The 17,216-nt window shown below is 41.2% G+C and overlaps 1 protein-coding gene across 5 annotated transcripts in view; it reads left to right on the forward strand.

Annotated features, from left to right (window-relative positions):
- The window catches only part of ULK1 (unc-51 like autophagy activating kinase 1), a 147,027-nt gene that overhangs the window by 59,795 nt on the left and 70,016 nt on the right, over positions 1-17,216 (forward strand). For all 5 annotated transcript variants that reach the window (XM_040347658.1, XM_040347654.1, XM_040347665.1 and 2 more), the window contains exons 7-8: positions 7,399-7,472; positions 13,095-13,196. In XM_040347658.1, coding sequence (XP_040203592.1) covers positions 7,399-7,472; positions 13,095-13,196 — 176 coding nt within the window. The remainder of the gene's footprint in view (positions 1-7,398; positions 7,473-13,094; positions 13,197-17,216) is intronic.

The following is a 17,216-nucleotide window of genomic DNA, read 5'->3' on the forward strand; positions in this document are numbered from 1 at the left end:
TAGTATCCAGTCTGTTCATTAAATTAATAGTAAAAAAAGTGTTGCACAAGCTTGTGTAACTTATTGAATAAATCTACATGGCCAAAAAAAATGTTTTTTTGTATAGGTGGTGGAGGGTTAGAACCTCCTGTAACATTTAATTTCCATTTTTTTTTTTTTTTTTTACTTTAAAGCGGGAGTTCACCCATAAAACAATTTTTCTCCTTAGATGGATGCTCGTTTTGTCTAGGGGAATTGGCTAGTTGTTTTAAAATATGAGCCGTACTTACCGTTTTCGAGATGCATCTTCTCCGTCGCTTCCGGGTATGGTCTTCGGGAGCGGGCGTTCCTTCTTGATTGACAGTCTTCCGAGAGGCTTCTGACGGTCGCATCCATCGCGTCACTAGTAGCCGAAAGTCGGTGCGGCTCTATACTGCGCCTGCGCACCGACGTTCGGCTTCTTTCGGAAAATCGTAACGCGATGGATGCGACCGTCGGAAGCCTCTCGGAAGACTGTCAGTCAAAATAGGAACGCCCAGTCCCGCAGCCCATAACCAGAAGCGGCGGAGAAGATGCATCTCGTAAACGGTAAGTACAGCTCATATTTTAAAACAACTAGCCGATTCCCCTAGACAAAACGAGCATCAATCTAAGGGGAAAAAGTGTTATGTACGGGTGAACCCCCGCTTTAAGGCTCCATGCACACTGGAGCTCATAAACGGGCATTTTTTTGGAGTTTGGGCGCTATTGCAAAAACGTTAAACGTTGAAAGACTCGATGCAAAGCTACTGGCGTTTTTATAAGATTATTTTAGCGTCCAGTGTGCATGTGTGCAGTGTACTAAAGCTTTCCCCCACAGTGGGGTAGGGTTGGGACCTCCTATTTGTTTGCTGTTTATGTCTTACGGTTTCGGTGAATTCTGCTCCCCTAATTTTCTGAACTAGTATTACATTGATAAATAGAGACACAAACTGCAATAATGCCTGAAAAAAGTTCTAAGCTTTTTCTTGTTCTTTTTAAAAGCTTTAAAAAAAATGGGTGTAGTTGGCCTTCAATTCCCACAAAAAAAGGAGTTTATAAATATTTTCACACACTCATGTGTTTTGCAAGGATTTACAAATTTAGCTACAAATTGTGTGAGTCTTGGATGAATGTTGTGTGAAAACATTTATAAATTTAACCCAAAATGGTGTATATTGGAACAAATTTTCTATAGGATTGTCCTGTAATCTTTCACATTTGATGCATTAGATAGAGATATATATATATATATATATATATATATATATATATATATATATATATATAGTGCCTTGCGAAAGTATTCGGCCCCCTTGAACTTTGCGACCTTTTGCCACATTTCAGGCTTCAAACATAAAGATATAAAACTGTAATTTTTTTTTTTTGAAGAATCAACAAGTGGGACACAATCATGAAGTGGAACGAAATTTATTGGATATTTCAAACTTTTTTAACAAATAAAAAACTGAAAAATTGGGCGTGCAAAATTATTCAGCCCCCTTAAGTTAATACTTTGTAGCGCCACCTTTTGCTGCGATTACAGCTGTAAGTCGCTTGGGGTATGTCTCTATTAGTTTTGCACATCGAGAGACTGAAATTTTTGCCCATTCCTCCTTGCAAAACAGCTCGAGCTCAGTGAGGTTAGATGGAGAGCGTTTGTGAACGGCAGTTTTCAGTTCTTTCCACAGATTCTCGATTGGATTCAGGTCTGGAATTTGACTTGGCCATTCTAACACCTGGATATGTTTATTTGTGAACCCTTTCATAGTTTTTTTATTTGTTAAACAAGTTTGAAATATCCAATACATTTCGTTCCACTTCATGATTGTGTCCCACTTGTTGTTGATTCTTCAAAAAAAATTACAGTTTTATATCTTTGTTTGAAGCCTGAAATGTGGCAAAAAAAAGTTCAAGGGGGCCGAATACTTTCGCAAGGCACTGTAAGATCTGTAGAGCATATATCACGGGATTTTCTAGGTTCCTCGCTCCCATTATCCTGGCTTTGTTTCAATTCCGTTTCCTGTCGCCTTGTAGCCAAGTATTTTATCTAGTTATTTTTAGTTCTGTTTCTTTTCTACGTGTATGATATGGATAGAGGGTGTGCTTTATACAGTGCCTTAAGTATCTTTAGCCATATCGCCTTGTGGAATCAACATCCCTGTGAGATGTGGGCGACTGCCTTCTTTAGATAGACGCTGACTATAAAGTTTTCTGTCTGCAGTCTTGCTGTTATACGTTTGTTCATTCTTGGATCCTTTGGCCTTTGTTGTCTGACCATTATGTAGTAGGTTCAGATCATCCTCTCTTATTTCTCTTATTGCATTAAGCCTGGAACACACATACTGAAAATTGCCAGGTCTAGCAGGAAGCGGCTGACTTTCAGGACATGGACCAGCTTCTGTTGAACAGACAGCAGTACATAACGACCGGTATCTGAGCGCTCTTGCTGCAAAGCGCTGATTATTGTATTTTAGTGTGTGTGGGGGGGAGTTTAAGAGTCCCCCTGTCAAACAAAATAAACTCGGCGGGAGATATCGCTGCATCACACATTGTTTTGTTGACGGGTATCTGAGTTTTTTTTTTTTCGTTCAACCCCCTGGGTGAAAAAAAAATAAAACTACCCGTATATACTCTGCGTTACACATAGCTACCAACCAAATTGAGTGAGAGCAAGCAAACTGATGTTTTCTGTTAGTATATTTTTTTAAAGGTTGTACAGAACTCTTTTCTTTAAGGGCTAGTACAGGGAAGTAAGGGAAATAGTAGTGTTGCCCAAATACTTCTGTCATAGCAGAAATTGCAATGTAATTCATTTCATCACTTCTACTTTTCTGTGTATGCTTAAAAGAGAAGTTTGTTGGTCTTCTTTTTTTTTTTTTATATATAAATCGTGCTTACCTAGGTGGATGCAGCATCTGACACCTGATGGCTCTAAGACTGAGACCTGAGCGATCAAAGACCACTGATCCCTCAGTTCTAAGAGCTCCGTGAGCAGAGAGCTGATGACTGTCAGTCACTGGCTCTCTGCTCCCCCCCCCCCCCCGCGCGCACACTGGAGTGCTGGGATGTGGTGGGGGCTGGCTGCCTCGGGCTCTCGGTGGCTCGCTGAGCCTGGTGCTGGACCAGGGTTGTGGACGGATCTTAACTTTATTGTCGCAATCTTGCCCCAGCCTGGACTTGTTCTGTGATGCGGGCTTCCCACTATCTGTTGAAAACGAGTCACAGGAGTGCAGAACGAACTACACTCCTGTGATCCACAGGAGAAGTGCAGCCAAATGAGCTTTGGCTGTACTTTTCATTTTAATAAAGCTGAACTCACTGCAAGCTGGTAAATGCACAATTTGAAAAACAATACTGTACTGTATTGTTTACAATTCTTTGAGGCTAGCCTTGTGATCCAGTCATTTCTGATCCTTGCCTTCTACTACAGCAGCCATACAGGTTTTGAAAGAATGGCCCCCCAGCCTGCTAATTGGACAGTGAAAGAGCTGCAGCAGATAGATGGGTTCATCCTTCTATTCAGTTTGCTTTCCCCTAGCATGTCCGCACCACCTGTCCATTTTCTTCTGATCCAATTTGCCAGACAGGTGGAACATAGGACTACCATCTGTCTGAATTTTGGTGAACAGGATTGGATCAGATAGCAGTGGGTGTCAGCAGACATGTCACCGCTGACATCCACTGCTAATAGGAGTGAATGGAGTGTCCAATCAGGTCCAACTGAAAAACTAACAGCCGGACCTGAACGAACAGCCCGTGTAAAAGGGCCCTAAGGCTGAGCATAGGACAATATGATAGGATTCCTCCATCCACACACACACCTAAGGTGGATGAAGGAATCTCCCCCCACTGTGCTATTGTATTCTGACAGTGTTACTCTCCGATAGGCTGCAGCTGGCTGATCGAAAAATGTTTTCCAACAGTCCTGTTCGATAGAAGTCGATCAGAAATAGTAATAGATGGATTTAGATTTGTCCGGTCCCTACTGAACCAGACAACATTTTATCCATCTGTGTCTAAGCATGGGATTGCAAGAGTCTGATTTTAAAGTGCATCTATAGACACAACTTTTTTTTAATTTTGGATTCTTTTTGCAATCTACCGTATGTCTCATTGGTGAAACTTCCTATCACTTCCTGTCCCATAGCCAAAACAGGAAATGAGAGGAGATCCCTCCAAAGTAAGAGCATCCCAGTTTGTCACCAGGGTCATCGCAACAAGTGTCCCCATTGGAAGATTTCTCCTCTTTGGGATTTTCATTTACTTTCCCTTTCACAGATCACAGTAAACAGGATAAATAGAGGATGAATATCCTTAACAGGGACACGGACAGCAATAAAAACTAAGGTTTTCTAAACCCAAGGGGGGTGTCAAGGTAGGGAGGGAGCCACGCTGTACCCACACCATCAGAGGGAAAGACTGAGCCACTGCCGATGTACACACATGCTACACTACTGATCAGAGTTGGCCTTGGCAACGCAGAGTGAGCAAATGTCCAGCCGGAGGGATCACTGCTGCGGTTTTGCTGATTCTGGTAAAAAAAAGGGTCTGTTGGCCATTATCCATTACTGTTTCTAGGGACCAAGCCATTAGAAAGTGCCTAACCTGCTATCCTCTAGGCCTTATTGACTGCCACAATGAGCTCCAACGTTGGGCCTCCGGCCCAAAAATAGGTGTGGGGGGGGGGGGGTGTGTGTGTGTGTGACTCCATCTTTACCTTTACCGCACCAAGTGACACCAACCCTAGTGTCACCTCCCTCACACTCCAACCCATCCCCCCCTGAAGCAGCATCTGTCGGCGGCATAAGCCGATGCCTCTTCTATAGTTCCGGCTGGAATTTCAGGCATGCTGTGCAGTGCTTTTGATATCACTCTGCCTCCTGATAGCCACAGACCCTTGGGATTCACAGCAGCGCTGCAGGTCAGTGTCACTGGGCAGTGTTGGCACATTAGGAGACAGACCGCACTAGCATGTATGGCCACAATAGGACTGGAGTTATATGGGCGCAATAGCATAAATATGTTGTTGTGCCCATATAGTTTGCCCCCTCTCCCCTTCGTGACCTTGTCAAAAAGGGGCGGAGCATGGGTGACCTTGGCTTTCCCCCTAAAAAAGCTCTGCGAACGTCCAAGTCTGAACCCTTTCCACTCTATAAAAAAATAAACTTTCAGACAAAGGAAGGTAATTGTTCTTTGTAATTGGTGCATTTTTATGTTTTGCAATTTTTTTCAAAAATGTTAAGTACATAGTTGAGATAATGGGAGCTTTTCTTGCTGCCCGGAGGTCAGCATTGAAGTAATCGGGGTGTTTTGTAATGTGCAATTTTCTGCAGCTGTTAGTCAACTTGAAGTGAACAGGTTAAGCAACCCGACACACTTCTCTATTCTAGAAATTCATTTTGTTTATCTTGATGTTTGTGTTGCTGAATGCTTTCATATTGATTTTGGAACTGAATTTTTTTTACTATGATTAATTATTTTTTTGAGCTCCATCAGAAACAAACATGCTTGTTTCATGATCCTGAACACTTGCACCCTCTTGTGTTCTTTGTTTGATTATTCAATAGATTTTTATAAAGGTTTTTAAATAAATGCAGCGCGGTTTGTCTTCTTGTATGGGGTAGTGTGAACACTGTATAGCGATCATGCTGTGACCGTGTCTAGCCTTTTTCATTAATTGGACTCTGTTGTCAGCCTTTGACTATCAGAGAGTGTGCCATTGATGTGTCCGATCTGGTGTACATTCTCTCTGGCCGGAGATAGGAGCGATTCATGGAGAAGGCATTTAAATATCATTGGATGTTGGTTAAGTTGTGCCCATAGGCAGACCCAGAGCAGCGAATACATCACACAGTGGCCATATTGCTTACTAATATTGCTTGCTAATCTTTAACAAATTATTTGCCACAATGGTCTGTTATGCAATACTGTATAAATAGAATTGCAATGCTAACACACATCCAGCGGTTTTATGTTCTGATTCATGCTGTTTATTTAATGTATGTTTGTTTTTGGATATGTGTTTGTAGTGATTGTTGCACTAGCTCTGAAAATTGTATTGTGTCTAAAGCCAAGTGGGGCAGCACAGTGGCTAGGTGGTTAGCACTTCTGCCTAGCTGAATAGGGTCATTGGTTGGAATCCCAATCACGGCACCACCTGCATGGAGTTTGCATGTTCTTCCTGTGCCTGCATGCCTGCATGGGTTTCCTCCCACCCTCCAAAGACATGCTGACAGGTTAATTGGCCCTACTATATATATATATATATATATATATATATATATATATATATATATATATATATATAGTATGAATGTGATAAATTGATGGCACTATATAAGTATCTGTAATAATATTTTTTTTTCCTTATTATAGATGTGTGTGTATGTATGTATGTATGTATGTATGTATGTGTGTGTGTATATATATATATATATATATATATATATATATATATATATATATGTGTATATATATATATATATATATATATATATATATATATATATATATATATATATATATTTTTTTTTTAATAGTGCTGACAATTTATGCAGCGGATTACACATATATATTGTACATTCACATCAGTCCCTGCCATCAAAGAACTTGCAATCTAAGGTCCCTAACTCACATTCATACATACACATACTAGGGCCAATTTAGACTGGAGCCAATTAACCTACCTGCATGTCGTTGGCATGTGGGAGGAAAGCTGAGTACCCAGAGGAAACCCATGCAGGCACCAGGAGAACATTCAAACTCCAGGCAGGTAGTGCCGTTTGTTGCAATTCAAACTAACGACCCTAGTGCTGATAGGTGGAAGTACTAACCACTTAGCCACTGTGCTACCCACACAATATATTTGAGGGGCTAGAACCTCTGTGAAAGGTTTTTATTGCTTTGTGTGCTCCCACAGTCTGTATTGCGTTCTTTGTCCACAGATTTGCCCTCTCTATCTGTCCTGATTAGGTCATCAGGTTATCTCCAGGTCCCCCACATCATTCAGCGGTTCTTCCTGATGACGTCTACATGCTTACTGCCTCTTGTAATAGTAAGAAGGTCAGCAGGAGGAAACGGAGAGCTGCTGGGGACCTGGAGATTCCCAGAGGTGCCGGTTTCTGTGCGAATTTTGGGGAATGTCCATTTCTACTGAATTGGGTTGTGTTCTGCCTCTCCTTTTACAGGTGCCTTGGCTGTTTAGTATAGTGAGAGGGTCGCATTAAGCTTCCATATACTGCATTGGATGATCACATATAATAAAGGGCTGATCTTTAATGAATGGTTTGTACCTGTACAAACACTAGCTCAGTTGCAGTAATTCTTTGTGCAATTCTAAATTGTCTTTTAGTTGGTTAAAAGAAGGGTATTCTTAATGAATTCTGTTTTCATGCACAGCTGATTTTGGATTTGCAAGATACCTGCAAAACAACATGATGGCTGCAACTCTTTGTGGATCTCCCATGTACATGGTAAGGAAAAAATTGTAATCCCTTTTTTTTATTTTTTATTATTATTATTTCATTTTTTATTGACCACACAAACAATGTTTTTAAAGCGGGAGTTCACCCGTTTATTTATTTTTTTACCTTTTCCCCTTAGATTCCTGCTCGTTTTGTCTAGGGGAATCGGCTAGTTGTTTTAAAATATGAGCAGTACTTACCCGTTTTCGAGATGCATCTTCTCCGTCGCTTCCGGGTATGGGTCTTCGGGAGCTGGCGTTCCTTCTTGATTGACAGTCTTCCGACGGTCGCATCCATCGCGTCACTAGTAGCCGAAAGAAGCCGAACGTCGGTGCGGCTCTATACTGCGCCTGCGCACCGACGTTCGGCTTCTTTCGGAAAATCGTGACGCGATGGATGCGACCGTCGGAAGCCTCTCGGAAGACTGTCAATCAAAATAGGAACGCCCAGTCCCGCAGCCCATACCCGGAAGCGGCGGAGAAGATGCATCTCGTAAACGGTAAGTACGGATCATATTTTAAAACAACTAGCCGATTCCCCTAGACAAAACGAGCATCCATCTAGGGGGAAATAGTGTCCTGTGCGGGTGAACCTCCGCTTTAAGGTGATTATAAACAGTGCAAATACCTAAGGCCATCTTAAGATTAGTTCTGCAGGCATAAATGAGCTCCCATGACCTTAACCAATCTGCGCTCATTACCAATTCGCAGTCAGTAATGACCATATTTGTATTAGTGGAAATTACTATCACAAACCTGACTATGCACCACATGTCGGATAAAATGGGTAGATCTTGAGCTACAGGCAGGTGGTGTTTGTATACAAATCTCAACTTTTTTTGCAAAGCCACTTTCACATAGCCAAATCTGCTGAGGTGCGTCAAGTATTTTGCCAAAAACTGTGCATGCAATCCCAGGTCTAAGCAAACAGCCGCAGCCAAGAAATCTGTACAAAGCTTTACTGGGCTGATAGCGGACGCAGCTGAGGCTCAGGTGTAATCATCCGGATGCAAGCTACTAGACCGCTTTGGACAACTGGAGCAGTTATCAGCCTGTCATTGCTTTGTACAGGCTGCCTGGGAGCGGCTTTTCCGCATAAAGCAGATCTGACGCACCACAGCCAATTTGGCCCTGTGACTGAGGCCTAAATGCTGAGCTAGGCCCTGGCGCCTTCTCCAACTCCCATATTGATTCTTTATTATGACTCTTGGCCTCCTTGACCAATACAGAGTCTTGGGAAGCAGGATGTGTAGGGCAAGCTTAAAGTGAACGGCTTCTTCTTCTCTACAGGCTTCCAATTTTAGAGCATCTACCGTACTTTAGTGACAGCCAGGACTTGTAGTTTCTTTATTCACAGATTTCTGTGAATGAATGATGATGATGCTGTGTGGGTGACACAGCCATGCCAATTTAAAATGTGACAGTGGCTTTGGGGGGGTGGAACCCCCATCTGCTGTCGTAGGTGGAGGATGTGCTGTGCTGGAACATGTTTCACCCTAAATATAGGTGTAATATGTAACCTGTCCCAAAAGGTGAACTTGGCTTTTAAATTGCCTAGATTTGAGACATCTATTTTTTTGTTTGTTTTTGTTTTTTATTGTACTCCCCCCCCCCCCCCCCCTATTCTTTTATTTCAAGAAGTAGGAGTCAATTGTGCCATTTACAGCATTATTCATTTTATAGATACAGATATTCTCTACAACAATATAAACAATGTTTTATGTGCTGTAGTGTGATGAAGTCAGATCAATGAAGGTTTCAGTTTACTCTTTTTATTTCCAAGTCAAATAATTATAAGGGGAGCTGTAATTGTTATGTTTGAAGATGTGATGTGTGCCCACACATTCTGTCTCTGCTTCCTTCCTAGGGTCATAATAATAGAAAATATGTTACAGATGTTGGGTTTATAGTGTTGCCTGTGATAATGAATACCCTTTGTTACTGTGATTCGTATAGTGTTATTGTTGCACATAAACTATTGTGTAAAAAATCAATGGTGTGTCTCTGCCATTTCAATTTATGATCTATTTTATTTATAGTATCAATATCCATTTGCTCTAAATCTAAACCAAGCTCTGGAAAAAAAAATTACAGTAGGTTGGGCCAAAGCCATGCAAGTAGCATTGAAAGAACCATTTGAATGGAAAGGGCATATTTGCTAATTACATTTGGTAAATACATCAAAAGAGTGCCAGCCTTGTGTTTTCATCTGCCCTAGCTGTGTTAATTCTATGGAAGATCAGAGTGGGAATGAGTCCGCTTTGCAGCATCCATACCCTGCCTGGGGGGGATGGGAACTGTCGCATCTGCCAGGGAGAATTGTGCTGCTTGACTGCTGGCAGTTGGACACCTATCTGTAAAGTAAACAGCTGGCATGTGCCCAGCAGATTTCACAATTCTTATATCCTGGTAGCTTTCGTTGATAGTCCTGTACAGCTCCCAAGCTGGGCTTCAAGGCAAATGCAGACATCGGACAGTAATTTATGCAATGTGTTTCTCTCCACTTTGCCTAAACATCTGCACTGAATCCTAAGTAGATCTGTATTCAGAGGACAGGGTTAGAAAAACTACGAATAGGCTCTGTATTGCTGAGTCTTTTTTTTCTTCCTTTCTCTTCTACCTGCATGTTACATTAAGAGAACTTCACAAGGCTTGGCCTTCTTGGTGCAAACTTCATGATTGCCTTTTATAGGTCTGAATCATGGAATAAAACGGAAATGTTTCCATCTGAGGCTCATGGATATGGTGTAGAGAACCGTTTGTGGTTATGTGATCGTTGTACCACTCGATGGAGGCATTCGTAAAGATTGTTGTAAATCAAACTCTGTATCTGACCCCCCACTCCTTCTTAAAAATGTATTTCTTCTTTTATTGCTGCTGTGAAAATGAAAAAAAAAAGTAACACATTATAGGTTATATTGTTGTAGATGAGTATCACAAAATAATTTATTTACTCAGTATTTGACGTTCATTTTTCTCATGCATATAAAATTATACTGTTCCTGAAAAATTAGTCCCAAATTCGATCTTGACTAACTGAGAAATACTTTAAAAGCCAGCTGGATATACAGTGAAATTTTCTAACTAATGTAACCCTGGCATCCTCAAGCCTTGCACGGGAGAACCAAGAAATATACCATATTTGTGGAGTACAGATGGAAGTAATGGAGTGGGTGTTGAAGAGATTTTTTATAAAATGTATAATTAGTGTTAGAGAGATGGATGTTTAGATATAAACATACACACACTATATGATAGATAGGTAGAGATTAGAGATTATATAATCTCTATCTATCTAATATATAGATACTTTATGTTAAAAAAAATATATAGATAGATACACATACACACACTTTTATATTTTATATATATGTGTGTGTGTGTGTGTGTGTGTGTGTGTGTATATATATATATATATATATATATATATATATATATATATATATATATATATATATATATATAATTATATGTGGGAGAATAAATATAAAAAAAAGTGTAATGTGAACTAAGTGGGTGTTATTTTGGCTAGAGTAAGGAAGGGTTGTGACCCCTGTAAGGTTTATTTTTGCCATCTTTGTCCCATTTTTTAGGGAGATTTACCTTCACTTCCTGTCCCATAGCCAAACAGGAAGTGAGAGGAAATCCCTGAAAATTAAGCAAATCTCTTGCGGACCCTCAAATCACCAGAACTAGTGTCCCCATTGGAAGATGTCTCTATTGCTTTTCTGGGGACAACTCAAAATTTGGGATTTTCCTTTACTTTCATTGATTATGGTAAATTGGACAAATAGAGAGGGTGAATCTCCCAATCAGGGATACAGATGGCAATAAAAAAACAAATAATCAATCTCCACTCTTTCCAAAAGTAAGAAAAAAAAATCTTGCTTTTTTAGTTATACTACAAAAGTAGCATTAAATATTCAAATTTTAAATTGGCCCAAGCAGCCCAAGGAGTGAATCATTTTGCAGTGCATTGTTGTTGCACATTTTTTGTTGTTGCATGTTTTATGTGTTGATGGCCATTGGCTCCACAACGCTTTGCTCCTTTTCCCTGAACTTTGGAATAGGGACGCACCCACACTGAGACTGTCACAGGGGACTTTACCATTGGACATTGCAGACTGAGGCTGCTGTCAGCCTTCCTGGTAGGATAAGGGAGGAGCAGGGAAGTGGTTTGCTGCTATAGGCTTTTGAATGTGTAGGCCTACGTTGCGTGCGTGCGTGCGTGCATGCATGCAGAAGTGGCTCCGTGGGACCCTGCAAGGGTTTGGGGACCCCATAAAGTAGGTACCATGGGAAAGCCCCCTTTTTACAGATGACATACAGCATGTCTACAGGTGTTGAAGAAAAAGATACAGTGAACCTGGTAAGTCCTGAGGTCTGCAGCACTATAGCCATTTAGGTTTAAGAACATCTTAAATATATGTAGCGCCCTGCTCCTGATGACCAGGCGCTATGTTAAATTTAGTGGGTGTCTGAGCTGATAATTGGCTCAGACTTTGATGATTGATACAAAATCGGCCTCTGTTCTGGCTATGGCTGTGCTTGGAGGGATTTTCCCACTGTTGCCTGTAGGTGGCGATGCCATCACTGGCCAATGTTGGAACTCGGGCAGGCTACGGTGCATTGGGTGTCTTTTCCCGGGAGCAGCCCAGTGGGAGTGGTCTCCCCGCTGGGCATGCTGGGGAAGGATACTTAAGGGACAGACGCCATGTTGTGAGAGGCTCTGCCGGCTCGAGGTCTGTCATGGTCGTTTAGCCTCGGGCCTTGTTGGCCCGAGGCTGTACTTCTACCAAGTAGGCCCAGCCATCCTGACTGGGGCCTATGATTTCAAGTGATCCTGAGCTGTCTGTCTCACATGAGGAAGCTACTTAATGGAGGAAACCAGGGGAGGACCTGCCCAGGATGGGGCCAAGCGGAAGGCTGATGTCTCGGGATAGGCCTGGTGACTCTACAGTTTCGCCGGATCAGTTTAAAGGCTCTTAAACTGTATGGCTGGAAGTCCGGGTACCAAATCCTGTGGCAGAGGATTCCGGACTGTTCACTTTTGCCTGCAACCAGTCTATGGCAGAGACTGTTACTGATCATTGTTGGTGCATCATTCCGGCTGCTAGGCCAGGTGAGAGGGGCCTATCCGGGTGAGCAAAAGCCACCCGAGAGGAAGTGGTGAGTGACTTTTTTGGAATTTAGAAGTTTTCCCTATACGCCTGAACCTTCCCCTGCTCCTCCATCCTTCTACTTTCTTGCAAGTTATGAGAAAAATAAAACCGCTAAAGGTTTTACAACTTGTGTGGACATTGGAGTTCTTTACAGACTTTCTTCCCCTAGACAACGAATGTTGAGGTAACGTGCAAGGCCCAAATCTAATCCAGCAGCTCCTACGGGGGTAGTGCTACATATAGATCTTGCATACTATGGTGCATTTAATGTTGCCTACATGTTCAAGTATTATATAAAAAAATACACTGATCTGTGTAAAGTATTCAGTGTACACATTGACGCAAATCAGACAGTCTGTATGCATGCTGTTCTTGTAGTTTTGCATCTGTTTCTTAGTGGGATTTAAAGATAATGTCATGCTATCACACAGATACTAACAGCTAATAATATGACATATTTCTTTTAAAAGGCACCTGAGGTTATTATGTCCCAGCACTATGATGCCAAAGCTGACTTGTGGAGCATCGGTACCATCATCTATCAGTGCCTGACTGGCAAGGCTCCCTTCCAGGTAGGTTTCATCTACCTGATACATTCACTGCTGCTTGGTGAACCGTAAAATGTACTTGTTTTATTTCGATCACTTTCATTGTTACACATTTTTGTTTTTCTGTTTGGGTTTTAAAGCAGTGTCACTTTTATTTTTACCTGATTATAGAGTTGCCTTTATACTGGCCACACAATGACCTTTTAAAGCAATCAACTGCTTGTTAACCCTGTCCAGATGAGCTTAGAGCTTCATCAAGCTTACGAATGGGGTAACAAAAGGCTTGTATGTCAGCACCAGGAAGTAGTATTCATCAGCGAGGGAAACTGACTCCTGTCTGTGTAATAAGACACAATTGTGTCTCGTGCCCTCATCAGTTTTGGCATGGGTACCAGTGTCCTGAACATGGAGGGGTGACATTTCAGACATCAAGGAGTTTAATAAAATATTCACTGGTGCTTGTATGGGAAGTTTCTAAACTATGTATGTTGCTTAGTGAGCAGTCAAAATTAAGAAATACCAATAATAAACACACTTTACAACTTTGATATGGTATGGCATGGCCACAAAATAAGTGCAAATGGTTCTCATTGCATCTAGTGGATACTTCTAAAGTCTGTATGGCAACAATGAGTTGGATGACTGCATTTTTAAATTTAGTGATTTTATTGGTCCATCTTAAAGTGGTTGTAAAGGTAAAAGGTTTTTACCTTCTTCTTTGCATTAAGGCCAAGCCAGGCCCCAGGCCCACCCCTTATACATAACTGATCCTGATCTCAATCCAGCACTCTGCCCTAGAGCAGTGTCCTCAAGGCTCTCCAACAGGTCATGTTTTCAGGATTTCCCTCAGATGAAACGCCTGTGGTAATTACTAAGGCAGTGAAATTGATCTAATCGCCTGTGCAAAATAATGGAAAGCCTGAAAACATGACCTTCATTTTGAAATAAATGTCCTTGTGTCATCTTGTATTATTTTTCTGGTAGCATGTATTAGTGTTTTTTACGTACACACAATCGGAAATTCCGACAAGAAAAGTTTGATGTGAGCTTTTGGTTGAAAATTCCGACCGTGTGTAGGCTCCATCTGGCTTTTTCTGTCGGAATTTCCGACAGAATATGCTTAGATGCTTTTCTTTCAATGATGCATTTTTTCTACCAATTGTTCTAAAAAAAGTAATATTAGGTTAAACCGTAGTTTAATCCTTTTCCTTCATTGAAGGTAAGGGCACCTTAGGTCCTATTCCCACTTCCCTTCTATTTGGTCTGTCTCTTCTGTCTTCATAAGGAACTCCAACCCAAAATTGGGTGAGTTGGTAACCTGCAACGATATTGGTCATCAGTACCTCACCGATTTTCCTTTTTATATATTGTGAGAAAATGAGCGACCCAGTAAAAGTGTTGCATTAATTGTGTGATGAGAGGTTATAATATAGTGTGTGTTGAATATTTTTAAGATGGGTTACATTTTAGCATATGTAGTAAAGCTCCATGCTTACTGCCTCTCTATACAATATTTGGACAACTCGGGGCCTTTCGGGAAAAAATATATTTTACCAAGCCAATAGACCATCACTGATGAAGATTCCCTGTGAATGCACACTTTTTTTTTTGGTTCTTTGCATTTCACAGAATGTTGATCTTCTCTGTGTCAACCACTGGTATTGTACATCCGGCAGAGAACTAACATTTTTAGAAAGAGGTCAGCAGTATCACTGACAGCTTTTCCTTGTACACATATGAGATTTGAAAATCTATCCTCGGTGGAGGGGTTTGACAGGTGGTGAGAAGGCGCAATGTCCCCTCCTCGCCATCTGATTTATTCCTGTAAATGCTACCTCGCTGCACCACAATCGTATGCATTGCACAAGGCTGTAGGGTGGCCCTGGGTCACGTTCGGCACTGGTAACACCCGTCAATTTTGTCACGCTGTTTAATTTTTGCCCCGACTGCATCAAAGATGTAGCCTTGTGTAGCTGCATGTTGGTGTAACTCCACTTTTATGGAAAAAAGAATGGCAAATAAAAAAAATATAGCAGTTACAGTTGCTACACAAGTCATATTGTATTTGAATGGTAGTATTATTATACAGGATTTATATAGCGCCAACAGTTTGCGCAGTGCTTTACGTTAGGGCAGACCGTACAGTATACAATTCAATACAGGAAGAATCTGAGGGCCCTGCTCAATAGGCTTTACATTCTAAGAGATGATATCAAAAGCTACCTTTACTTTTCAATCAGCACTGTAACTTCCTGTAAAATGCAATATAGGACCCTGGAGGTGTTCTGTACACAGATGGTGTCCAGAACACTCCCCAGAAATGCCATTTCCAGCTTGTGTGGTTGGCTTGCCAATTTTCTGAGAAAAGTCTGTTTTAAGATGCAGAAAAAAAGTGTCATTTTTGGTGAGATTCCGAAAAAGAAAATCGCATCTAAAGAGATGCCTACTTTCCTCATTAGAACCCTGCATGTGCAGCAGCCGATTGATAATTATAAGATCACTCCCATTTACATTTATTTTGCACATGGACACAGGGGAAAAACAAATGTTTTTCTTTAGAATAACAAAAGGTAGGAATCTGCAACAAAGTTTGTAACAAAAGTGGAGTTGCACTTACAAAAGCAGCAGGGGAAACTTAGGAAACGCATCCACAGGGTAAATAAGGCAGAAACCCGAGAGATGCATGCAGTACAGGTACAGCCGCCTCTGCAGCAAGCACAGTAGCATAGGCGTGCGCACAGGGTGTGCCGGGTGTGCCCAGGCACACCCTAATCACCCCATGCACATTAGTGTTATCTCTCTGTGTAGCAACAGGAACATGGGAAAAATCTCCTTCTTACCGGTTATGCCATAAGAGAAGTGTTTATGCTCTTCTCTTTCACTGTGCCAGCAGGGAGATCAATGTGCCGGGGTCATATATATGTAGATACAAACACATGCATGTGTGTTTGAGCTTAAGGGTGCACACCCTAATGCATTAGGCTGCACACACCTATGCACAGTAGTGACATTGCCAAATATCAGTTCAAATCAGACTAGCTTTCAAGGGCAACAGTGCCTTATATCTTCAATAGATTTACAGCTATTGGGCTTCAGGCAAATTATAGTTTAGGCACACTCGCATGATAGGAAGTGCGCTGCTTCTTTTCAGGAGCAATTTGAGATAAACGGTTTATTGTTGTTTATTATTATTGTTATTATTATTCAGGATTTATATAGCGCCAACCGTTTACACTATAAAGGGGGGCAGTAAAATTACAATACAGAAGAAATAGGAGGTACATTCTTCAGTGTATTCTTTAGGCACAATCAACATTTCTAGATACATCGACATTTTGAATTCAGGTCCACATAAAGAGTTTGTACTACCTTTTGTATTCTATATGGTAATGTGACTAATAATCATTTTTTAGATGGCTCTCACCTAGTACAGAACGTTCAACTCAAAATCTAAATGCAAGTCCAAACACTGTCTCCACTTTTTTAATCTGGGTTCCAGACAAAAAGAGTTTAGACATGCCTGTAGCAGATTAGCTCCAATTGTTTGTCAGGCACAAACGTTCCACATGCTTAACAAAGGTAATTTACAGCTTATGATTGTCGGTACTTCTCAACCTGCGTGAGAATCGCATTTAAAAAAAAGGGGTTAATGCTGTATGCAACAGAATAATCGGCTCTGGGTACTTTTTGGAAAATGGTTGGTTATTATGTAAAATAATTTAGTCAATTCGCCTTGGAGGCATCTGACACTTCCACATATTCTTAGTAGCCTGAACCACTACAGGACATGTTGTACACAAGCAAAGCCTGCTCAAAAATAGCCTTTGCTTATGGCGTATCACTCTTCTGAGAGGCACACATCAAGGTCAATTCATGGATGCAGATGTTTACATTGAGCAATGGCTCTCAAGGCTGTGATCAGTTACACATAAAAAGAAAACTGATCAACATGTGGGTTCATGTTTTCAGATTAAGTAATCCCTTAACCATTTAAGGACCAAGCCTCTTTCTGAGATTTGGTGTTTAGAGTCCCCAAACATAATA

This window comes from Rana temporaria, chromosome 1 (assembly GCF_905171775.1).
Source record: "Rana temporaria chromosome 1, aRanTem1.1, whole genome shotgun sequence".
Lineage (NCBI taxonomy): Eukaryota > Metazoa > Chordata > Amphibia > Anura > Ranidae > Rana > Rana temporaria.